Source organism: Balaenoptera ricei, chromosome 6 (genome assembly GCF_028023285.1).
Source record: "Balaenoptera ricei isolate mBalRic1 chromosome 6, mBalRic1.hap2, whole genome shotgun sequence".
NCBI lineage: Eukaryota > Metazoa > Chordata > Mammalia > Artiodactyla > Balaenopteridae > Balaenoptera > Balaenoptera ricei.
In genome coordinates, this window is record NC_082644.1 from 10,846,028 (window position 1) to 10,870,793 (window position 24,766).

Sequence of the window (24,766 nt, forward strand, 5' to 3'; positions counted from 1 at the left end):
ATTTTACTTAAATATATGGTTTATTTAGAATCCACCCTGATTATTTAAAAATTTTAGATTTTCTTCCTGATATTTTTGGATTACTTCTTTTGCTGTTGGGGACACTGCAAGGGCTAAGTCACTTAGCAGACATTTCTTAGAGAAAATCCACAAGGAGAACAGAGGTTTATCTCATCTTTTGGAGAAGAACACAAGATTTCTGTCACCAAGTGATTCATGCCTACATTTTGGCATTTGAAAAAAGTCAGTATTGGGCAAGGAAGTGCTCTCTTCACGTGGAGTAGTTTCAGGGTGCACACCTAGGGGGCGTCAGTTTTCGATGTATGTAAAAAATGTAGGCAGAACTTGGTAATTGGAACTAAAGTTGGAAGTCTTTGTGCACTTGATAAAGGGCCCAGGCCGCCTTTATCTCAGTATCATTTGGACCTCACACAGTGTATGGCACGTCATCTGTGCTTGTCGCATTGCTGTGAATCGGCTCCCTGGGCCACAGAACAGTGGGTATGGGAAAAACTTAGGGTATCATACTTTTTTTTTTTTTTTTAAGGCAAAACATGATAAGAAGTAACAGCTCTCAGCCTTTTTTGTCCTTTGAGTATTGGGAAGCCATAAAACTCTTTTAGTAAAAACAACCACACTCAGTGGTTGTTTTTCAAAGTGCAGGGGGAATGAAAAACTCCCTGTCCTCTATTTTTCTTCTGCCGAAAACGAATTGCTCCTGGTGCGCCGTTCTTAAATTCCTGTGTCCTCTATCCATTTTAATCTTGTTATCTATTTTTATGGTGACTGTCGCCATGGTACTTGTGCTCTTTACATAGCACAACAGAGATTTCAGATGTCTGATAGGACAGCTCAAAGTTCTGCTGCAGCTAGCAGAGAAACTGTACTGGGGTAGTTTTTTTTTTTGTTTTTTTTTTTTTAAATTGAGGTGTAATTTGCATACAGTGGAATGCTCAGATCTGAAATGTGCTGTTTAATCAGTTCTGACAAATGCATTTCGAGACAGAACATTTCCATCACCTCCAAAGTGTTCCACGTGACCTTTTCCAGTGAATCTTCCCCCGATCGGAAGGACCACAGCTCTGTTTTCTATCACCCTAGGTTAGTTTTGCCTACCCTAGGTCCTTAATATTAGAATTTTGTGTTTCTAAGGACTTTTCACGTAGTGTCTTGAAGAGGTGGAGGTGGAGGAGTGTCTGTGTTTAAAAATCAGCGTTCTGTGTGGTTAGGTGGCCCTGGGGGAGTAAATGATATTTTGGAGCTTTTCTAATGTGGTGGTCAGATTCTTCCTTCTCATTAGCCCACAGGATCTGAATTTATGTTAGAAATCCTGATTCCCGGATGGAAGAGTCTGAGGCACAGCCGGCTAGGCCTGGTGTGGATTACGTGTGGTTGGGCGAGGGCTGCCATTATTGGCAAGTGCGTGTGTGCGTGTGCATGTGCGTGTGTGTGTGTGTGTGTGTGTGTGTGTGTGGTGGCGAGCTGGAACGCTCAACTAGAAGAACTGAAATCGCTCCTTGGACATCCCTTTGAATTACCCAGAAGTCCTCTGACATGCCTTTCTCTTTTTTCTTGCCTCTTCCTTGAACTAGTGTATAAATTGAACGGTCCACAGAGTCACAGAGTTGGGCTTCTAATATTGAAACAAGATCTGTGTTGCAGAGCCCACTGCTTTGTACTGCTGAGCGCTCAGCCTCCCGGGAAGCGTGTGTGAGATTCGAGTAGAAATTGCCCCCAAACACGTGACTGAAATGTACGGAGCAGGGTCAGTTTCTTTCTTTTTTTAAAAAATTACATGGTGAAATGAAATTTTCATTACACAAGTAGTACTTGAACACATTCTCTGTAGGGGGAAAAAAAATGCAAACCTTCCAGAGCAAACAAAATCTTCCTTGACAACCACTCCTAATCCCAGCCCTTCCCCAGAGGTTAACCACTGTTACCAGTTTGTTGGTATTCTCCAAATGCTTAACATACTTGCATTTATACCTAAAGAACTTAAAAGGAGCTAAGTGCACTCACTAGAGTAGTAGTGTGCTGGCCCCCTCCACCCCACTACATCTCAGGGATGGCTTCCTGTCAATATGTATAGGTCTTACTGATTTTGTTTAACTCCTGCATAGCCTTCTTTAGAATCACAAGGCTAAACTGTTGGTTGATTTAGCCTAATTGATGGCCATTTAAGTTATTTCCAAATCCTCTGCTGTTACAAATGCTGTTACAATAAACATGGCCGTACATGCCTCTTTGTCACACACGTGAGTGTTTCTCTAGGGTAGATCCTGAGAAAGGGGACTTGCTAGGTAACAGGGTACATTAATTTTAAATCTTAATAAAGACCCATTACAAGGTCAGTTCCAAGCTTAGATTTAACGTAGGCCGGGCATACATGAGGTGGGCTCAGACACGAAGCAACTGTTTTCTAAGAATGGGGCAGGCTCTAGGGTGTGCGAGTGTGTGGCCCCCATGCTTCAACACGGTTTGGCTGGAAGGGTGGGTGTTGGGAAGGGCTCCGCTGAGCCCCATAGTCAGTTCTGTCTGGCCCCCTGAGGACTTTGGCCTGCATGTTGGAGAGGAATTACCGGATGGATGAACAGAAGTGGTGGACTCTGGATGGTAAATTCTAAACCCAGTTCATTCCCTAGCTGGACATCTTCAACGCATCTGTGAGTCTTCTCCGTCCGTCTTTAGAATACAAAGTGTGGCCTCAACGCTAATTATACAGCACAGATCTATGAACGTCACTCTGGAGCGTATTAAGTGCTTTAATAAACAAGTGCTGGGTGTGGGATGCAGGAGGAGCTCAGCGAGGCCTAAAGCTCTCTAAAGGCAGGTATGAAGCTGAGGCTCCGTCATTCTTCCGTTCAGTTCATCGGCAAGAGCCTGCACGTGTGTTGAGTACCGGCAGATTGTTTAGAACGCTGGTGTTTTGGTTCTGCGGCTCCCCTCGCCCTGGGTTTCTGGTGAGTCGGTTTTGCCCTGTGTGCTGTGTAGGTCTGCACGGGTGAATGTGGATCCAGATCTGGGACAGCTGGAACCCGGAACTGAAGCATCAGATTTGGGGGGTTGTTCTCGCAGAGGCTGGTCACGCTCTGCCTCGGGAAGGCCTGGCAGCGGGCCTTGAACCGCCCTGGGCAGGGTACCAAGATGGAGATTTCAGCTGAAAGAGGAGGGCAGGGTTGGGACCTGTGTGCTGAGAGCGAGGTGAGGGGCCAGGTCACGTGGGCTCTGCTTTGGGCCACAGGGCAGAACCGGCCGGCTGGGTGTTGAGCTCTCGAAGCAGGGAGCCCTGGGGTTGGTTCACTGTGGCCGGCTGGCCTCTAAATGGAATATGCTGGATTTCTCGGTTCCCCTGTCTTGCCGAAATCAGTTCTGTTTGGGATTTCAGTTAATCAGCGGCTCACCCGTGGTCAACTTCTTGATTCTCTTTAGAGTCGGTAGTTGTATTACTGGTTCGGGTTGAATATCCTTTTGCAACCTCAGTTTCCAGATGCCAGCGGGACACTGGCTCCTAAGCTCTCCGAGTGGCCCACCGTGTCATTTAGCTGTCTAGTGCTGGTCTGAAATCGGGGAACAGGGGAGGCAACACATCTGTTGAGATCCTTTCACATGCTGGGCACTGTTCTCATTTTTCACGGTGAGGCAGGAAACTGAAGCTCCGAGGTGGTGGCTTGTTCCCGAAAGTCACACAGGTCAAGGTGACGGGCTGCCACGAGCCCCTTCCCTGGAGAGGCGTCCTCGGCAGTGTGCCCGGGGTCAGCTTCTCTTGCACGTTCTGTTTCCATTTCGAGGAGCCAGTTTTAGTTGCTCAGGTGTAACCAGCCTTTTTTTTCCCCCTCAGCCACAGCATTCCTGGGGGATGGGAAGCATTCCCGTTGGTACTGGGGGAGATGCTCCAATCCCAGGAGATCAGAGCAATCTCCCGGGAGAAGGTGATAGAGTGACAGCGTGAGGAGCCACTGCCATCCTGAGACAGAAAGCCTGTACGGTCAGCCGGGAAGTCAGAAGGGAGGGAAAAGTTGGATTAAAAGTTGATCTGTGGAGGCCTGTTACCGCCCTTCTGGCTAGACACATCTATTCCCTTGGCTGGTCAGCCATCCTGGTCTTGGAACGAATTCTGGCACCCAGCTCTTATTTCAGGTTTTTAAATGTTATCAGCCACTAGAATGTTCTGTCATCCCAACAGCACGTGTTTCTTATCTCGTGACTTATAACTGCCAAGATTACACTTTTATTTCCCACTGGCTGGTTTGGCACCGGTGGCTCCTAGATGAGACTTGGATTCCGGAGGGGTATCTTGGGCACCTTGATCCCTTCCCGTACCTGTTTCTCTTTTCTGGTTTGGTGTCTCCAGTTGACTCATCCTGTCTGCGTGTGCATAGTTTCTCATCTATAATTTTGCATCTTCAACTCCTGGCCAGGCCACTCCGGGCCACTCCCGGGACCAGGTGGTTCCTTTCTTGGGCACCTGCAGCCCTGTGTGCTCTGATTATCCACCCCTGTAGAGGGCTGCTACCTTTTTATTACCTATTGATTTCAGCCAGGAAAGTCACCAGGTGGCTCTCACCTTCCCTACAACTGCCGCCCCCCACCGTCTGTTTATTTAGCATAGTCAGGGAATGTGATTATTCATTCAAATGACTGTTGAGTTCTGAATAGTTTTTCTACTTTAACCACTTCAATGAAAAAATAGAGAGAGCCTGCATTTCTCTGCCTTCAAAGTGGGGGAGAACATAAGGGGCCCTTTTCTTGCATCTCGGGGTTGGCACCTCAGGCATCATGATCACAGAGCTTTTCTGGCGTGTGCACCACTCAGGGCCTTACACTAATGGGTCCTGGACTGTTAGGCGTTTTAAATTCTCCCCTCTGTGTTTTATATTTTGGGGGATGGTTCTTTTATTGCCAGCTTTCCCTTTTCATTACTGTAAGTGCCTCTAATAGATCCCTTCTTCCCAATGAAACTCACGCTTTCTTCCTCACAGCGTTCATTGTGAGGATCAGACAAGGCAATGGAAGGCATTGGGGCTGGGAACTCTGGAGCCCTTCCAGCCCGAGCCCCTGTCCTGCTGCTGGGTCTCCCGTTGAGGGGAAGAGAGAACGAGTCCAGGGAGGGGCCAGGAAAGCTGCAGGCACCCCAGCTGGCTAGCTCGGGCAAATCAGTGGCCTTCTGGAGGAACCTCAGTTTTCTGAGCTATAAAATTGGGATTAAATTGTCCCTCCGTGTTTCCTTGAGTTGCCAGGAGGTCAGAAAAAAAAGGAAGCCTCGAATGTGTGTATCAAAGTGACTGTAAACCCAAATGCCATTCAGGCATTCATTGGCGGTTAACGTTCAGGTTGGAAGCTTACCCTGCAAACTGCTGGAGGGAACTGTCAGTTCTCGGAGGCTTGTTCTCGCGGAGATACTCAGCTCCTGGCTCCCTCCTTCCTGCTGGCTCTGGGTAGGATGCTGAGTCAGCAGTCATGCATCTCCGTGCCTCCTGCGTCTCACATAGTTTTGGTACAGCCAAATCAGGTTTAACCACAGTGCAGGCACCCACATGTATACACATGCATGCATGCCCCGTGCATGTATGGAAACAGTGCTGGATCATCTCTCCCTCTCACATGGCACGTTCGTAGGCATGCTTCTACTTATCCCTGCTTCCTTATAAAGCATTCTCTACCTGTTTTCAAGAAAACACTGCTATCTTAGAACCGAGTCTGAACACTGAAGCGCTACTAAGACGCTATGACTGTTCTTCATTTTTGGACGAGCAGCAGGTCTTATTTCTTACAACACATTTTTTATTTTTTTTAAAGTAGAGGGATTTTTTATTTATTTATTTTATTTCATTTTTGGCTGTGTTGGGTCTTCGTTTCGTGCGAGGGCTTTCTCTAGTTGCGGCAAGCGGGGGCCACTCTTCATCGCGGTGCGCGGGCCTTTCACTAACGCGGCCTCTCTTGTTGTGGGGCACAGGCTCCAGACGCGCAGGCTCAGTAGTTGTGGCTCACGGGCCTAGTTGCTCCGCGGCATGTGGGATCTTCCCAGACCAGGGCTCGAACCCGTGTCTCCTGCATTGGCAGGCAGATTCTCAACCACTGCGCCACCAGGGAAGCCCAACACATTATTTTTTAAATCTGGGCTCTCCTCACCTATGGGAATAGCATCTCTTCAAAATCATAAATTTGATGGGATAAGCAAGGGCTTGCCGTCTAAGGGAGATGCAGTCCGTCGGAACTAATAGAAGTAGTTACAGATCACTGAGCCCTGTGTGCCCAGTGTTGTGCTAAGAATTGTCTTGTTTCATACAGAGTAGTGTATGCACAACAGAGCAATGAATAAAGGGCACTGGTGGTTTTGAAAGCAAATGGGGAGCTAGGTGTGAAGGAAGGGGAAGTATAGTTCTGGGCTGAACTGTGAAAATGCTTTCCTTCCCTGCCGGCAGTGCAAACAGAATGGTCTCTTTTACTTGATTGAATGGCTGTTGTGCAGTCAGACCAACAAAAGTATTTGTTGATCAGGGTCATTTGTTATTTGCTGGAGAAAATTCAGTGTAACCAGATCAGGTGACCTATTTCTGTGGCCCATCTGCTGGGATATGAAAATAGCATGGCTATTTGGGGCCCTTATTTTCTCCTTCCATTTTTCTGTTACGTCTAGTACTCAGTGATGGGAAGGCTGGACACTCAGTTATAGGAAGTGCTGTGGAGAGGATCCAGCCCCGAATGGGGGATGGGCAACCTTTAAGATCCCTGCCAATCCTGATCGTCTAATTTTAATTTTACCGGTAGTCTAAACTATTATACATTGAGGCAGTGTAATCCAGTTTTTAAAAACCTTCAGACGTGCCACAACTAAAGATCCTGCACGTGGCAACGAAGATCCTGTGTGTTGCAACTAAGACCCGGCACAGCCGAATAAATACATAAATAAATATTTTTAAAAACCCAAAAACCTTCAGAAGAAGACAACAATTAGAATGACCTGAGAATCCAAATGGTCATTCTCTGAACAGCTGATTTAGAAATCTTGGTATTGAATCAATTACTAATATGCTCAGTGCTGTGATCTTAAGCTCATATCATGAAAACCTAAAATGCATACCACACATTTAAAAAATGGTGTAACAGGACCTGATGTATAACTTGAGAGACCTAGATGTTTTAGTGCAGGCCCTTGGCTACCCTTGGAGGTTTTTCTGTCCAAAGCCAGGCTGGGAAGAAAATCCTCTGGGAAGAAACGGTCAATATATGCTCAGTGAAGTGAATTTTTTTTTTTACTTTTTCTGGAGAAGTCACCCCAGAAGAAAATAAGGCTTAAGAAACTACCAGGCAGCATTTGGGCGGTGATGGTGGAGTATGACAACTTACATCTTTCTGCCAAGGTTCAGATGGCAAGGACCACAGACGTATTTGCATATAGTCATCAATATGCTGTGGATGCACATGGCGTCTCTCAACAGAGATCGCCCCTGGCCAAGAATTGCTGAAAAATGAATTGTTTTGGACAAATGATTTGTCCTATTCTCCACTGAATTCTGTTATAAAATAAAAGATGTGGTGTGCTGCAACATTTTGACCTTTGCATGAGCTTAGAATGTCACATTGAAAAAAGAAATTAAGTTAAAACTTTACAGATTTAAAAGAAAACATTAGGGACTTCCCTGGTGGCGCAGTGGTTAAGAATCCGCCCGCCAATGCAGGGGACACGGATTCGAGCCCTGGTCCGAGAAGATCCCACATGCCGTGGAACAACTAAGCCTGTGCGCCACAACTACTGAGCCCACGTGCCACAACTACTGAAGCCCGTGGGCCTAGAGCCCGTGCTCCGCAACAAAAGAAGCCACTGCAATGAGAAAGCCACGTGCCACAACTAGAGGAAGCCCGCACACAGCAACGGAGACCCAACGCAGACATAAGTAAATAAATAAAATTAAAAAGAAAACATTAGCAACTTTCTGATAAAAGATTAAGAATGATATGCAAAATATTAGCCAAAGAACCCAAAACTCAAATCAATTTTCTGTGCAGTGGTTACCAGGGGAGATCATAGAGTAGAAAGCTGAGGGTTAGTGGAGAACCTGAAACTCTTGGAAGAGGAGTAATGCCCGGCACCTTGGTCCCTAAATTGTTCATTAGAGAGGCAGCAAAGCACCCATGCTTCGGCAAATGGGAGTCTTACTCCAAACTTCACCCTCCTTAACGACAAAAAAAAAACCCATCGCCAAAAACCCCAGTAGTTGTGTAATCAGTTTGACTTTATGACCTGTGTCCTGGAAGTGCTACTCGGTGACGTCATGGCCTGTTGCCACAGGAGGTAGGAGAGAGCGCCTGTTGAGCGTGGGCACATGCGCGTGCGCGCACACACACATGGATGTGCTGAGACCTTGGATTGTCTGGCAACAGTGACATGTCAAATGGCAATTTGCAACTTAGAACCACAGAGAGGGTTTGTTTTCCTATTCTGTCTGTCCCAGTTATTTAACTGATGGCAGATGTCCTCATTAAGGGCTATTAGCGCATCAGAAGATGTTTGCTGAGCCTGGAAAAGGGCTAACCCCTTTTACATGGACCAAAATACATCTTCTCGGGTAGCCAACCCCTCCCTGTGGGTGACAGTGGTGTGGTGAGAAGCAAAGAGGACTCGGGATTTCTTAAAACTGTACATCAGCCAGGAAGTCTTTTTTAGCTTGAGTTTATGTTTTGGTCAAGGACTTCAGTAAGTCGAAAATGTAACATTGTAAAGCTGGATTTGACTATGTGTTGAAACACTGTTATTGTTACCCTGAAATAGATGTTTCTTGATTTCTCTTTGCAGTACCAGAACCATATGGCAAGTTAGGGGCTGGCTGGTTATTATGGACCATCAATAGCTCCCAAGAAAGAAACCAATAGGGGGGTGAGTTGAAAGTAGAGATCAGGGAAGAAAGATTTGAAGGAAGCGGTGGTTACATTGGTAGAAACATGCTGGGAGGGGGTTGGGACCCTCGAGCTAAGGTATAAAGTAACAGACCATCCTGGAAAGTCCCTCTAGAGTCCAGATTACCCTGGATCCTCTTCCTGCCTGCATGGCAGACCTCTGTAGGTGCTTGAATTCACTTCCGAATCCCCGAAGGACTTGAGGGATGGTGTTATCTGTTGAGCCATGTTCCTAATGTAATGCTGATCAACAAACCTGGCCATCCTGCCCAGCCTACATTTAGTCTAGATTCATGTTTTTTCACTTCCATGCTATCAATCCGCAGTGTAAATTTGGCTAAGATTTCCCTTAACTTTTGGGATTGATCACATTATTTCTCTGCACCCTCTCAGAGGGCAATATTGTGTATAAAGGCCTTCCCAAACCGCTCAATGATTAACAGTGACCTGGACTGCTGAACAAGGTTGGAGGAAAGCATTGACCTTTATTTTGTAGGTGGGAGGCTAGGATGCAAATGGAGAATGGGTTTTCAAGGAAAGAAAATGCTCACAAGGAGACTTGCAGGATTGGGAGCTGGTTTTTTGTTTGTTTGTTTTGCTTCTGCTTTTTTTTTTTTTTTCCTGTAGAGGTTCACTGACATAGGGGAAAAAAATACCACGTAGATGAAAAGCAACTTGAGTGTTTTATTTTGAGAGATCTCACACCTATTGGAATAATGGTATTTGACATTGACACCAGATAGACATGAGTTCAGTCCCTAGTGGCTGCCTTTCCTGGTTGTGTAGCCTTGGCAACCTAACCTCTCAGTGGCTCAGTTTCCTCATCAGAAATAAAAGACCGTATGTTTATCTTAAGTCGCTCTGAGGATTAAATTAGGTACAATTTGCGAAAGCTGGTGCTATTAGGCATTTAATAAAGGCAGTTTCCCTTCCTTCTTTCTCTTCTGCTTTTAAAAATTAAGATTTGGGCGCACTATAAATAAATAATAAAAGGTATTTCAGGGTGGAATTCAGGCCAGTTAAAGGTGAAAGGCCAGAGAACGCATGTGGGAAGAAGCCGGAAGTGGGCAGGTTCACCAACTGTGCAAATCCAGCAGGCTTTGGAAGGTGCAGCTTCACAAACCAAGTAAAAAGCGTTCTTTACATTTAAAAAAAAAAAAAGACTTAACAAAAACATCGTCAGAGTCTGTTAGCCAAATATTTCAGGCTCCGTCTGGAAGCCCAGGAATTTTGGAAATACTACCCTTTCTTCATTTTCAGTGGTAGAAACCTCAAACTTCCTGCTGTGGAAAGTGGGGGTGGCCACTGTGTTTTTTTCTTTCTTTCTTTTTTTTTTTTTTTTGGGTCAAGAGCAGGATTGTTTCTTTCTCTGGATGGATGCTGCCATCTGATGTCTCTAAGTGGCACTGTGGCTTCACTTCTAGCTCAGCGACATTAAACTGAGGGTTAGAGGTTCTTGTTTCTGGCTTGAGGCTTCGAGGATGGTGGTAGGTGACTGAGTTTTTAAACGCAAATTAGCACCAAATTAGCTTGGACATTTTTTTTTGATAGTGGTAAAGAATTTACTCCTTACGTTTTTATTCCTTTTGATGACATACATAGTAAAGCTTTCCAATAGAGTGTTACTAAATATAAAGTCACCAGACACCTAGAGAGGAACTCTGTAGGATGCTGTGATTTTGACCTTTTTCTTATCTCTTTGCTTTCTAGGGAGTTCATGGTGGCGATACCATACTCTCTGATTCTAGCCCTTGAAGCTCTGAGTAAAACACTGATAAAAATGTGCCAAACCCTTTTCCTCTATATTTGCGACTTTATTCTTATCTTTTAAGCTTATTTTTACCCTTCACGTTTTGCTATTGTGGAGATGTTTGCTGAGCATACTTTCCTGGGATGGTTGGGAAGGAGGCCAGGAATCGGGAGACGTGAAGATGGCATGGGACCCAAACGAAGCCCCGAGGTACTTCTGGACAAGGGTGAAAAGTAAAGAAGGTTTATGGAACTATTCAAAGAAAGTTTGAACCCATAGCTGTGGTGCAGTTTTCTCCTGGCGTGGCTGCGGCCAGGGGCAGAGGGGTGGGAGGGAGGAGAAAGGCCGCTGGAACAGTCTCTGGGAATGCCAAGCTGAATAGACAGGGGTGGAGTTAGCCTGATGGGCATTCCAGGTAGGGAAATGGTGTTGGTATTGAGTCCGTGAAAATCCTAGTATTTTACACCTGCCACAGCACCGGGGGATATGCTCTGTACAAATCAGTTCCTCGGCTAAATACTGACTGGAGAGGTGAGTTAAGAGGGAACAGAGGACCTGGGGCAGCAGAGATTCGGAGTGTGCTAGGGTACCCGGAGGGAATGAGCCGCAGGATGGCTGAGGAGCCACGAGCGCTCTGGAGAAGGGGCAGCGTGAGTTCGCAGGGTGCCAGGTCTGAGTCTTCCCCTTCCGCCAGCAGACCCAGCAGGCGTGGGAGCAGCTGTGCCCCCTGGTAGCGATCCACCCCTCGAGCCCTGTGCGGATGCGAGGGATTCTGGTTTCTGGGGGTGAAGGGACTGCAAAGTTCTGACCTGTTGTTGGGTGACCAGTGAAAGTCAGTTCTTGGAGAGGAGCTGGTGGGAATGAAGCTGCTGAGAAGGGCAACCAGTAACCTGAGGACCGGGAGGGGGAACCAGGAAGGAGGGTATGCCTGGGGTTGTGAGCACAAAGCTTGACCCTCTGGTGCTGGGCAGTGCCTTGTGACCCAGGTCACGACGTGGACAGCAGAGATGGAAGTCAGTGGAGTCCAAGGAGGTGAGAATAGGGAAGTAGAGGCCATAGGTCATGGGCCCCAGGCAGAGGGTATTTGGAAAGAGGAGGGGGAGCGTGGTGTCGTCCTAAAAAAAAACACAGACTTTGAAGTCAGTAGGTCCTGAGGGGCCCTGATTTGACCTTTTACCCTGACCTTGGTCAAGTCTTTTCATCTCTCTGGGTCTTTGTTTTTTTGAGAACAGAATAAGGATGGCCGCTAATGGTACCTGTGGAATGAGAGAATGCCAGTACCACACTTAGAGTCTAGCACATAGGAAATGCTCTTCAGTGTTAGGTATGGATACCGTGTCTACACATAAATGAGGTGTTAAGAGGTGAGCTGTCCAAATAACCTGGGGGTTACATCTTCTTACCTAATGGGGGGAAAAGGGATTATGCATCATCTTTTTAAGAGCATGAAAGGTTAGTCTAATACAGAATTATTTAGAAGCCTGTGTCCAGAGGGCTTCTACTGGAACGTTCTCATTGCTCCTTGAAGGTCGATAAGGGGAGTATTAGCATTGTGACTTACGGATGAGGAAACAGGCTCTGAGCGGGGTCCACAGCGCGGCCGGAGGCAGACCTACCGTGTTTTCCCTGCATCCTAAGCGCTTAGCAGGGAGGCTGTGGATCCGGGCTGGGATTTCCCAAGAGCAAGCTCGTTGACTGTTTTGAATCTCTGAGGTCCCATGAGATTGACTTCCTCTTTTCTGGAATGGTGTAGGCACCTGAAGGTCAAGGGGTGTCCCCCGCCCCCCCCCCCCCCCCGCCGCCGCCGCCGCCGCCCTGGGGCTTATAGAGTGTCGGCTGGTTAGAACCCTGCCTCTCAGGCAGGAGGATTTTGACTAAAGGAGCATCACACCAAGCCTTCCGGTGTTGTCTCCTTCCTAGCTCTGCTTCCCTATAAAATGCAGAAGACAGCGCCCCCCAGTGCCCTGCTTCCTGGAGTAGTATACGTGGGGGCGAGCTGATGGCTCTGAGCACGCAGAGATGATGTGTGCGGTTTCCAGAGCAGCTCCTGCCCTTCGTGGGGTGACCGTGCAGAGGCCTGGAACGGTTCTCCTTGGTCCACGTCAGGGCTGTGGTCCTGGTTTCCATCAGCCCTGAATGCTCGAGTGGCCTAAGCCCGGAGCCTGTCGGGGGCAGGGTGCAGGCAGCTGGGAGGCGCTGAGAAGACCTGGGTTTGGAGTCAGGAGACCAGATCCCGTTCAGGCCCTGACACCAACTACCTGTACCGCCAGGAATAAGTGGCTTAAGCTCCGCACATGAGTTCCCTCAAGTGGAAAACAAGGATAGTTAGCACGGCTCACTTCTGTGGCTGTTGGCAACTTTGAAGCCAGCTGAGCTTGAGAATCTGAGTGTCTGACAGACCCCCTCCCGCTCTGACTTAGTGCTGTGGTAATAGCATCCTGACCTGGGAAGCGGACGTTGGTGTGTGTGCTCAGATGCTCCCTGCGGGCAGAGCAGTTTCAGCAACACAACCCTGGGTACAGCCCTCAGGAAGAAGAATAAGGAATTTGTTAAATTGGCAGTGATGCATCTGCCTAAGAAAGCACTGTGTGACTTATAAAAGTGAGATTGTAGAATAACATTTAGTGATGCAGTATAACCCACACAGGATAAGTGTAAATTCAGTTTACCAAACCATGATCCCATTTTTGTAGAAATAGAAATATATAAATCTATGTGTAGAGGACTTCCCTGGTGGCCCAGTGGTTAAGAATCTGCCTGCCAATGCAGGGGACACGGGTTCAAGCCCTGGTCCGGGAAGATCCCACATGCCGCGGAGCAACTAAGCCTGTGCGCCACAACTACTGAGCCTGCACTCTAGAGCCCGTGAGCCACAACTACTGAGCCCATGTGCCGCAACTTCTGAAGCCCACATGCCTAGAGCCCGTGCTCCACAACAAGAGAAGCCACCGCAGTGAGAAGCCCGCGCACCGCAACAAAGAGTAGCCCCCGCTCGCCGCAACTAGAGAAAGCCCGCGCACAGCAAAGAAGACCCAATGCAGCCAAAAATAAATACATAAAATAAATAAATTTATTAAAAAAAAATCTATGTGTAGAAGAAAGCTTGGAATGCTGTATAGGAAACATGGGTATCTCTGGGAGGCTGCTTCTTGAGGGATTTGTTTTTCTTTGTGCTTATCAGTATATTCTAAATGTCCTACTAGTAACAGGTATTACTTTTGTAAAAAGAAAAAAGTTGTAAAAGTTACTTGAAAGTGTTTCATCCTTTTTAACGGACGCTCACGGGTTCCGGCTGTGTGTATGGCTTCCTGATGCCTGCAGATACGGGATAAAGGACTCTGTGTCCCCTTTGCCTCCCAGGAAAGGCAGCGGCATGGCCAGCGTTCTGTCCCGGCGCCTTGGCAAGAGGTCCCTCCTGGGCGCCCGGGTGTTGGGGCCACCCGGGGCTGCCCCACCCTTGGAGCCTCAGGCAGAGCTGCTTGAGGGGGCGGCTCCCCAGCCCTTCCTTGCCTCTAAGGACACGTCCTGCCAGGAGCAGCCCAAGGAACTCCTCAAGGCTCCAGGCACCACAGGCCTCCAGCAGGTGGCCTTTCAGCCCGGGCAGAAGGTAGGTTGATCCCCGAGTGGACAAATGTCCGATCTCCCCAGGCTTGCGTCTGGCGGCCCAGTGGTGCCCTGAGTGAAACTCTCTGGGCACTGGCTTTAGCATAGACCTTTCCCCTGCAGCCATATGAGCCCTTGAGCAGCAGGCTTCCCAAGGGAATGAGCAGACCCAGGGCTCCTCCACGACAGTTCTGGGCTCAGGCCTGTTCAGAACCTCAGTTCAAAGCATGGCCAGAGCTGTTTCTCTTAATCTGTCTCAGTTTGCAACTTTACAAAAACAAGGGAAAGAATCTCAGACTTACAGGAGACAGATAAGATTGCATCTTTGAATTACCTTTAGATATTTTCAAGAGATGAAGGTGTTTGTTTAGTTAGAATGCCATTTGGAGTCCCTTTTCCAGTGTTTCCTCCCCTGTGGCAGGGCTCAGGCATCACCTGTGCCTGATATTGTCACTAGATCCAGATGCATGGGCTTCTCTTTCATTGCCTTCTCAAGAGCTGATAATAGAGGCTCTGCTTTCTGCCTCTGTTTCAAGGCTTGTGTCGTCCAGACATCTCTTCCCATGAGGTGAGGCCACCTGGCAACTGCTAGGCACCCTTGAAAGCAGTCAGCCTACTTCTTCACCACTACCATCTTGCTCCCAGGTAGACTCAGGATTCTCTGAAGGGAAAAATGCAGGGTGTGAGCAATTCAAGGCAATAGTTGGGGACCAGCAGATATATAGGACTTCAGAGGCTAGTCAGGGCAAGAAATCAGTAGGAGGGACACAGATTCCAAATTTGTTTGATTTGAGAATTTAATCCGTTTACATTTAAAGTAATTAGTGATAGGTAAGGACTTGGTATTGCTATCTTGTTAACTGTTTTCTGACTGGTTTGTAATTCCTTTGTTTCTTTCTTCTTCTCTTGCTGTCTTTTTTTTGGTGATTTGTTGATTTTTTTTTTTTTGGAGTCCTGTGCATTGATTTATCTTTTGTGTATCCCCTAGAGGTTTTTTCTTTGTGGTTACCATGAGGCTTACAGAAAACATCCCATAGTTATAACAGTCTATTTTAAGATGATAACAACTTTAATTGCATATAGACTCCAAGTTAAAAAAAAAAAAATCCCAGAAACTGACACATTTGCTCTCTCCATCTGGAGAATTTATAAGGATTTGTTTTGGGAAGAACCAATCCACTGTAGCTAGTCTGGGTGTTCAGGTGGGAAGCAGGTACCTGGGAGCATCTGCGTGAATTAAAGATGAGTCAGAGCATGCAGTTTGTGGCATACGGCTCCTGGCTCCCAGAACTTGGGACATATGGAGTGAGAACTCCCAAGTACTGACCACTGTTTGCTGTTTTTCTCTCCCCAGGTTTGTGTGTGGTACGGGGGTCAAGAGTGTACAGGACTGGTGGAGCGGCATAGTTGGGCAGAGGATAAGGTGACTGTCTGGCTGTTGGACCAGAAGTTACAAATCTGCTGCAAAGCGGAGGAGGTGTGGCTGGCCGAGCTACAGAGCCCCATCCCCCAGGCGCCACCTCCCGAGCAGGGAACCCAGGCGCCAGCCTACAGGCCTGTCTCCAGGAACATTGATGTCCCAAAGAGGTTTGTGTGACAGAACCTGGGCTCTGAAAGACACATGGGTGGTGAGGTATGGGGTTTTGGGATGCCGTGTGTTGGGGAAGGGATGTGGAACTACCAGGTGTCTAGTTGTCAAGATATTGGACAAATGGGATACAGTGAGAGGGCATCCTTTTGAAAAGACCCAGAAGGGCGTCTTTTCTTCCCTGTAACTCTATTATGGGTGATATAGCTTTGTCTGGCTAAGGGCTATTTTTTTCCCGTTTCATGCTCAAACTAAAATTAGGTCTTAGTTTTTCATGATGAGAGAGAAAAAATGGCTTAGATCAGGAGTCAGCAAACGTGTTCAGAATGGGCCAGAGAGTAAATAACGTAGGCTTTGTGGGCCAAATGGTCTCTGTCACAGCTGCTCTGCTTGGCTGTGGTCACGTGAAATCAGCCACAGATAGTATGTAAACAGGCGGGCGTGTTGTGCCCCAATAAAACCTTACTTACGGACACTCAGATTTCAATTTCATGTCATTTCCATGTGTCATGTCAAGAAGGAATATTCTTCTTTCGATTTTTAAAACCATTTAAAAATTGTTAAGCCATTCTTAGCTTGTGAGCCGGGCTAAAACAGGTGGAAGGCTCAGTCTGGAGACTGCAGACCCCTGGCTGGATATTTAAAACTATTGACGTTGAATGAAGAATGCTTACTTTGCTTTAGAATTTTTTTAAAAAATTATTTTTACTTTTCTGGCCACACCGCACAGTATGCAGGATCTTAGCTCCCGACAAGGGATTGAACCCGCGCCCCCTGCAGTGGAAGCGCAGTCTTAACCACTGGACCCCCCAGGGAAGTCCCTGCTTTAGAATTTTATGGCATGATTTTTTTCCCTGAGAATATGTATATTCTAATTTCTATGTTATATACTTTATGCACATTGATATTTTAAGATTAAAAAAGAAAATCTGCCAATGAGATTCTTTTTTTTTTTTTTTAATAAATTTACTTATTTTTATTTATTATTTTTCGCTGTGTTGGGTCTTTGTTGCTGCATGCGGGCTTTCTCTAGTTGCAGCGAGCAGGCGCTACTCTGTTGCGGTGCGCGGGCTTCTTATTGCAGTGGCTTCTCTTGTTGCGGAGCACGGGCTCTAGGCATGCGGGCTTCAGTAGTTGTGGCACGCAGGCTCAGTAGTTGTGGCTCGCGGGCTCTAGAGCTCAGGCTCAGTAGTTGTGGCGCACGGGCTTAGTTGCTCCGCGGCATGTGGGATCTTCCCGGACCAGGGCTCGAACCGGTGTCCCCTGCATTGGCAGGTGGATTCTTAACCACTGCGCCACCAGGGAAGCCCCTGCCAATGAGATTCTCGTATACAGGATGTGTAAGCAGTTGAGCCCTGCCCCCCGCCCCATCTGTGTTTGTCTGTGAGTATTACTGTTACTGACAGTACACCCCGTGTCTTGAGACCAGACCAGAGCAACAACATTTGTGATTGTCAGTTCAATGGAATACTGGCAAAGAATTTGTCTTTCTATTCTGTGGAAATAAAAATACAAATAATCATATAAAAAGGGGGATGCTGACACATTTAATACATTACTAGTTTTCATTTAGCTGCTTCAAGCCCAGTCGTATATTTTAGTGGATCTGAATTGTAAAGAATGAATTGTATAATACAGTCCTTTGAAATAGAGGAGCCACCTAGAAATTTATTTCAGACTGACTTTTCATACTTTAGCATTAACTTATAGATAGCTTTAATTTTATTTCCAAATAATGTAACTTTATATGGATTAAAAAAATTATGTGTAAAATTTTATAGAACTCTGCTGTATAAAGCATTGAGATTTACACTGGAAGATTTATTTTAGCATTTCTGGGTTTTTTGATCATTGGCTTACGTACCAGGTTCTGTTCACATTCAGAAGCTATCACAATACCTCATCATTAATCTTGGGGGGAGGGGAAGGAATTGGTTAGTGTAATTGCTCCCTCTTAAATTTAAATATAAAACGAGGAAAGGAAGGTAATTTTGGTGATTTTGAATTCTAGCTGGCCGTCTTTTACGCCCATGCTTTATTTCATTGCTTGGACTCATTTTCCTTTCCCCCAAATAAAATTCTTGATTTTAAGCTGCAGACTTAAGAGTTAGGAAGGGAATTCAAGGGAGAGTGGAACTGCCTCCGGGTGTCAGCAGTGGGATGGGGACCAGCCTGCTTCTGCGGGCATTGACTGATATTATCAGTGTAGCTCAGAACTGAGTATTTTTCATGAAGAATGAGGAGAGGTCTGCATGCTTTATTTAACGATATTACTTGAGCACACACTGACTGATTGGAGTCAAGGCGTGGAGGGGACAGTCTAGGAATGTAAGATGCTCCCATGGCCAGCTGTGTCGGGAAGTAACCTTTGGCTCTCACCTGTCTGAATCCAGGAAGTCGGATGCAGTGGAAATGGACGAGATGATGGCAGCCATGGTGCTGACGTCCCTGTCCTGCAGCCCTGTGGTGCAGAGTCCTCCTGGGGTCGAGACCAACTTCTCTGGTGAGGAATGGGGCCCGGGTGGGTTCTGGGCGTGGCAGAGGCCCACGACCGACCTCTTCTGCTTTGGGCAGCTAATTGCCTAAGTCGCTGGCTTGGCAGCAGGGTTTCTGGAGTCTCTTCTCCCTGGCATCCCAGAGTGGCTGAGTGACACGGAGTTAGCCGCTTCCATTCTTTTTCCTCAGTTTCCTCCTCTGGGGAGAAGCTTCCTGGTGCATTGTGAAGATGATTGAGCACGGGACTGAGCCACACTGGCCACTTGAGTAAGTTCTTCAATGGGAGTAAGCTAGCGAGGCACTTGTGGGGCTGAACGTGGCCAGTGGAGGAACATTGAGTTCTAAAGGTAGAAACTTACCAAATGGTCCCCTAGTGGCCTCAGCCGATTCACTCCCCCGTTACAAGTGCCTGATTCAGCCTTGTAAATTAGTGTGGAACAAATGAGCTGAAGTCTAAAATAAATCTAATTGAGTAATACAAATCGATAGTAAGACTTCACAGCAAATTTATAAATTAAAAGAAAATTCTAGCACAACCCCCAAAATACATCACGAGTAATATGGGAGGAAGGAGGGTTGCTGGATATTAGTAGCTTGATAAGACTGGTAGTGAACCTGAAGGGGTTTTTTTTGAAACTTGTCATCAGGCTGGCCTAACTTACTCCCAGGGAATAACTTTTTCATTGGTGAGCTCTAACTGAATTGCAAGCTCCTTAAAAGCTTATAGGAAAATACGGAGTCAGCTCTGAACACATACCAGGAGGAAAGTGGCCTTTATAAGCATCCCTCATAAGTAATCTCCCTACATAGAAAATCAATTTAAGGGGGTGATAAGGCAGACTTACTTGTTTCACCCAAGGCCTGTCATCAATGGCTAGGCTGCTAGAGGAAGCTGTTGCAGTCTGATGGTACCAGTTGTGAGGCAAAGCATCGCACACCTGCTCTGTGAGCACCTGGGGGCCACACAGGCAACGCAGGGAGGAAAGGAGTCAATTTTAAGTTCTTAGGAAACTCTACGAGTTTAGGAGATGCAGGAGGTTGGTCAACAGGAAGAAGATCCAGGAAAGTGTCATAAAGGGAAAGAAAATCGTTGACTGCAATTCCCATTAGGTTGTGTGTGTGTGTGTTTGTGTATAATCCATCTACATATGTTCACACACACATCCCAACACCAGCATATATGTATCTTAACTGATAATATGCCATGACATCTTAAGTCCACTTTGATAAACATTTTTCATTGTCTATTAAAGACTTTTTTTCCCATTACAGTATCTTTAAAAAAAAAAAATTTGTGGATTGATTGATTGATTTGGCTGCCCCAGGTCTTATTTGCAGCTCGCAGGATCTTTAGTTGTGGCATGTGGGATCTAGTTCCCTGACCAGGGATCGAACCTGGGCCCCCTGCATTGGGACTGTGGAGTCTGAACCACTGGACCACCAGGGAAGTTCCAATATATTTCTGATCTTACGCTGAAGTCGGTGGAGAAATAAGGCCCCCTTGGCAGCTAATTACGTTGATGTATTCTGCAAGGTGAGGTCTCTACAACAACCAGAACCTTGCTCTAATCGTGGATACTCTTTGTGCAGAATCCACCCATTCCCTCTGGTCTCCGTACTGTTAGGATGGCTCTGCGTGGGCGTGTAGAGAGCAGAGGGAATCACAAGGATTTCTTAGACGTTCACCATGCGTTTGCAGGGGAGCACTTTGCTTTCATGCTCTGTTGACCCTGCCCTAGAAAATCTTACGACCTAAGGTAGAGTGATTTATGTTCCTCTTACAAGGTATAGGTTAATTTATGAGATTCACTTTTTGCTTTGTTTCGTATTTTTCCTTGTGTGCCAATTTGCCAGTGTCATTGTTGAGCCACTTGAATGGTTCCTCGGTGGAAGGCTGCTGTATTGTAGGGCGGGCCTGCCGTTTGACCTGCTCTCTTCTCCTGTCCTGATGCTAGATGTAGCACTTCCGCTCCCTTGCCCTTCTCTCCCTGATAGGTTTCTTGAGTGGACGTGTGCGAACCGTTGACCTGCTGGCAGCTCCTGAGATCTTTCCTGAAGGGCTACCCTATTTTTAGCCCCATGTGTAGATGTCGTAAACTCTTTGGTTTCCAGGAAGTCATTGCTTTGAGACTTGACAGTGACACTTAGGAAGAGCAGAGTTCATCTGTCCACTTCTGTTTGGGTGGGCTTTTCCTAGCGTGTGAGACTTAAGTAAGGAGAGCCTGCATTGGAAACACGAAATGCTGGGTGTCTAGATTAGCCTAGAAGGGGTTTGGAATATGGAGGAGGATGAGAGAAAAGCAGTGGGATGTTTATCCTGCCACAGGGGATGTGGTAGACCGTCTTGGAATCCAGGGTAAGGAGGCTCTGTGGAATGCTGCCCATGTTGGGAGTTGGGGCTTTTGGGGACAAGGCCACCATACCTGCGTGTGTCACAGTGTTCCCCCCTTTTCTTGCTATTTCCACATGTCAAAATTTCAGATTCTCCTATAGTAAAAATAAATATGGATTTATGGTGTCGGCATGGAAGAATCTGGGTCGGGCCTAAAGCAGCCCGAAGAAAGGCAGCTTAAAAACTGAAAATTTGACATGTCTCACCTGTGACCTTCCTGTTGAGACGCATTGCTGGGAGCAGGGCAGCGGGTTTAGGCCACGTCGGCTGTGTGGGCCTCCTGTCATCTTGTGATGAGTCTGAACTGCTCTCAGAGCTCGTCTTTCCTTCTCTAAGCGTGTTGCCTGTGGATAAAAGAGGAGCCACCTGGGCCACAGCTAGCTCTGGTAAAGGCTACACCTCCTGACAGCTGCGAGAGCTGGCTGGATGGTTTCTTTTCACACGCCGGTTTTGATGTACTTGCCTGGGTTTAAATGATCAAACAGGCATTTTTCAGGAAAGCCTGGTTAACAAGCCCTTAACCTGGCCTCTCCATTCCTACTCTGCTGCAGGGAAAGCTTCCCAAGTGGTACCCAGCCCGCTTGTCTGTGCTTGGGAGGGAGGCAGGAGAGGCTCTGCCCCTCCCCTCTCCCCGCTCTCCCCCTGCCTTTAAAGTGACAAGTACATTTTAATTAGGTTATCTTTCCATTAATAATACAGGTTACCCCTGCTATCTGAAAGTAGAACGTTTCGATGAAAGCTGAAATGGTATAAAGCGAAGCAATTACCTTAGGACACATCTTGCTAACAGATGCACAGAATAAATCGAGATAAAGCACGGATGCTCACAGACACAGTTCAAAGCTGTGGTGGCTAGGTGCTGAGGCGCTGAGTGTGGTTCCCAGAAAGGAGCTCAGCGGGGCCACTCCTACTGCTTGGGGCGCGTGCTGCCTCTGTCACAGCTCGCTGCAAAACCAACATCGAACGCTATTTTCACCTTTTTTCATAAAGTGAAAACCCTCCTTAGATTTCTTTTAGTTAATGAGAACAGGTACTAATGTACGGTTGTCACTTGGTATTTGTGGGGGATTGGTCCAGGACCCGTGCAGATACCAAAATCCATAGATGCTCAAGTCCCTTGTATAAAATGGCATAGTACTTGCATGTAACCTACGCATATCCTCCTGTATACTTTAAATCACCTCTAGATTACGTTTAATACCTAAAACAATGTAAATGCTGCGTACAATGTAGATAGTTGTAAATACAATGTAAATGCCTTTTAAATGTTGCTGTTTAAATGTTTAATTGGTGTGTGTGGCAAATTCAAGTTTTGCTTTGGGGAACTTTCTGGAATTTTTTCTTCCCGAATATTTTCAATCCACGGTTGGTTGAATTCTTGGATGCGGAAACTGCAGATTCGGAGGGCCGACTGTGGGTCTTTCATCAAACGGAAATGGTGTAAAGCAAACTTTCGAAAAGTGGGGGACACCTGCACACAAAATGCAGTTGCAGCGTGTGTCCGGCGGTCAGATTATCAGCGTGGCTGTTGCCAGGAAGTGTCCACTACAGCGGAGCAGGGCCACCCACAGACAGCGCTGCGATGAATGGACCCACTCCTCATTTTTACTGACGCTCAGAAAGGGGAGGGGCTTGTTGGGGGCGGGGCGACATTTTTTTGTCTTTTTGTTTTCCCCCCTTGGAGTGGCAAAGCCAGGCAAGCCAGAGCCAGGAATTAGATGCGAGAACCCAGACTCCAGACTAGAGTTTCCTGGCCTCTGCCCTGGGCTGTCCGTGCGGAATCCAGAGTGGACCCAGGGACAGGCCCCTGAGCATCCTGTCTTGTCTCTGCCCAGCTTCCCGCGCGGCCTGTGACCCGTGGAAGGAGAGCGGCGACGTGTCGGACAGCGGCAGCAGCACCACCAGCGGGCACTGGAGCGGGAGCAGCGGCGTCTCCACCCCCTCGCCCCCCCACCCCCAGGCCAGCCCCAAGTATTTGGGGGACGCCTTTGGCTCTCCCCAGACTGATAATGGATTCGAGACCGACCCGGATGCTTTCCTGTTGGATGAACCAGCTCCCCGCAAAAGAAAGGTACGCGGCGTGCGTGGGGAGCTCAGCCGTGGACGGGCCCCGGGTCCTGGGCCTTCTCAGGCTCCATCCCGTTTCAGCTTTTCTTTGCCGCTTCGCTTCCCTCCTGGCATTCCCAGGAGCCTGCATCTCCTCTCCAATGCCACGTCCTTGGCCTTCTCACCTCTGCCCCAACCCTGCCTTCGTTCCTGCTCTCCTGCAGAGGCCTCCGGCAGGCCTTCCTTCCTCCCTGCCAACCCTCCCCACCCCAGGCGCCAATGCCGGCCCCCGGGACCAGCTGCCGAGTCCAGGCTCTGTGCCCCTGCTTGTCAGTGTCTTTGGTCCCTGGGAAACCCTTTCCTCGGCCTTCTGCTGGGTCCTGTTCGAAGGCAGCTAAAGCCCCCACTGGGTGAGGCTGGGAGGGGGCTGAAGGGGAGGACACGTCCCCCTTACCACGTCTTCCTTTCCCCCAGAACTCGGTGAAGGTGATGTACAAGTGCCTGTGGCCCAACTGCGGCAAAGTCCTGCGCTCCATCGTGGGCATCAAGCGCCACGTCAAAGCCCTCCACCTGGGGTAGGTACGAGCCCAGGGCCCCTCTGCCGAGGGTGCCGTTCAGGCTTCCTCCACCTGCCGATTCCCCGAGACCCGCAGTCCCGAATGCCTCTGAGAAACTGGCCGGCTGAGGACGCCACCTGTCCCCGGCCTTGTGCCCTGCAAAACAGCCCCTTGGAAAGAGATCTTTGCCGGGAAGGAGACCCCTCCTGCAGTAGTGGATGTTGATGCTGTTGATGGGAGGGGAGCTCTCTCCACCTTGGCCGTTGTGTCTTCTCACCTCACCGTAGGAAGGAAGGTGTTTCAGTTCTGGACAGATAGAGGGCGATTGGTGGGAGCTTGTAGCTGCCCCTCGGGAAGCCAGGGCTCCCTTTGCACTGACTCCCTGGAGCTGGGGCAGCTTACGGCCAAGGAAACTGACTCAGAGCCCTTTCCCTGAAGGAGAGCGACCGCGAGTGGGTGGGGCCCGGAGAGGACCCGGGGCGGAGATCAGAGTCAGGTCTTGCGGGAGGAGAAGCCTTCGGTGATGGGGAAAACAGTTCCCGTTGACGGGCCAGCATGGAATCCCCTGCGAGCCCACGTCAGGAGCAGGGCTGCCGGGTGTCCTGCTCGCCTTCTTCCCAGACTTGCCAGGTGGCCCCGGGCAAGTGCTCCCCTCGCGCCTCACTCTCCCCTGTGTTTGGGCCGAGGCAGCGTGTCCCTGGTCATCAGTGCGTCTCCCTCCCGCGCAGGGACAGCGTGGACTCCGGCCAGTTCAAGCGGGAGGAGGATTTCTACTACACAGAGGTGCAGACGAAGGAGGAAGCTGCTGCCGCTGGCGGCCCCGCCGCCGACCCGGCTCCCAGCCCCAGCCTGACCAGCCCGCCCCTTGCCATTCTCCCTCCGCCTCCTCCCAAAGCCCAGTCCTCAGGCCCAGATCACCCTGGCCTGGAGTCCTACCTGCCCTCCGGTGCTCTCAGCAAGTCAGCTCCTGGCTCCTTCTGGCACATTCAGGCCGACCATGCATACCAGGTACAGGGTGGGGACCTGCTGGGAGCTCAGTCTGGTGGCCGTGAGGACATTCAGCGTCCGACTGTCACTGGGCAGCCTGATCACGGGCCGCTGGCCACCCCGGCTGAAGGCCGAGTCCTTTGGCTGCATCACTAATCTCTGACTTATACAAAGAAGAAAAGAAAAATGACTTCACGCTCGATAAATACGGGGATTCCAGAGTTCTACCTCAGTGGCCGTCATGAGCGGTTATGAGAAATCTGGATGAATCCCTGGGTAACCAGGCTGATGGATTTGGGCTGGGGAATTGGTACATCGCTGGCTATAAAAGGGGATAGAATAGTGTAGTTGGGTTTCCCAAAGCAAATCCCCAGTTCCTAGAATTGTGTTAAGAAACAACCTGGCACTGAGTTTTTTGAATACCTACTAAGCCTCGGGCTAAGCTTTAC

General features: G+C 48.2%; 1 protein-coding gene across 6 annotated transcripts in view; it reads left to right on the forward strand.

The window, feature by feature from the left end:
* The window catches only part of ZNF395 (zinc finger protein 395), a 40,069-nt gene that overhangs the window by 9,642 nt on the left and 5,661 nt on the right, over positions 1-24,766 (forward strand). For 5 of the 6 annotated variants that reach the window (XM_059926828.1, XM_059926832.1, XM_059926831.1 and 2 more), the window contains 7 exons: positions 14,009-14,255; positions 15,606-15,838; positions 17,115-17,222; positions 18,233-18,342; positions 22,563-22,798; positions 23,248-23,348; positions 24,059-24,338. In XM_059926828.1, the coding sequence (XP_059782811.1) occupies positions 14,009-14,255; positions 15,606-15,838; positions 17,115-17,222; positions 18,233-18,342; positions 22,563-22,798; positions 23,248-23,348; positions 24,059-24,338 (1,315 nt within the window). The remainder of the gene's footprint in view (positions 1-14,008; positions 14,256-15,605; positions 15,839-17,114; positions 17,223-18,232; positions 18,343-22,562; positions 22,799-23,247; positions 23,349-24,058; positions 24,339-24,766) is intronic. The other variant, XM_059926833.1, reaches the window with a different exon arrangement.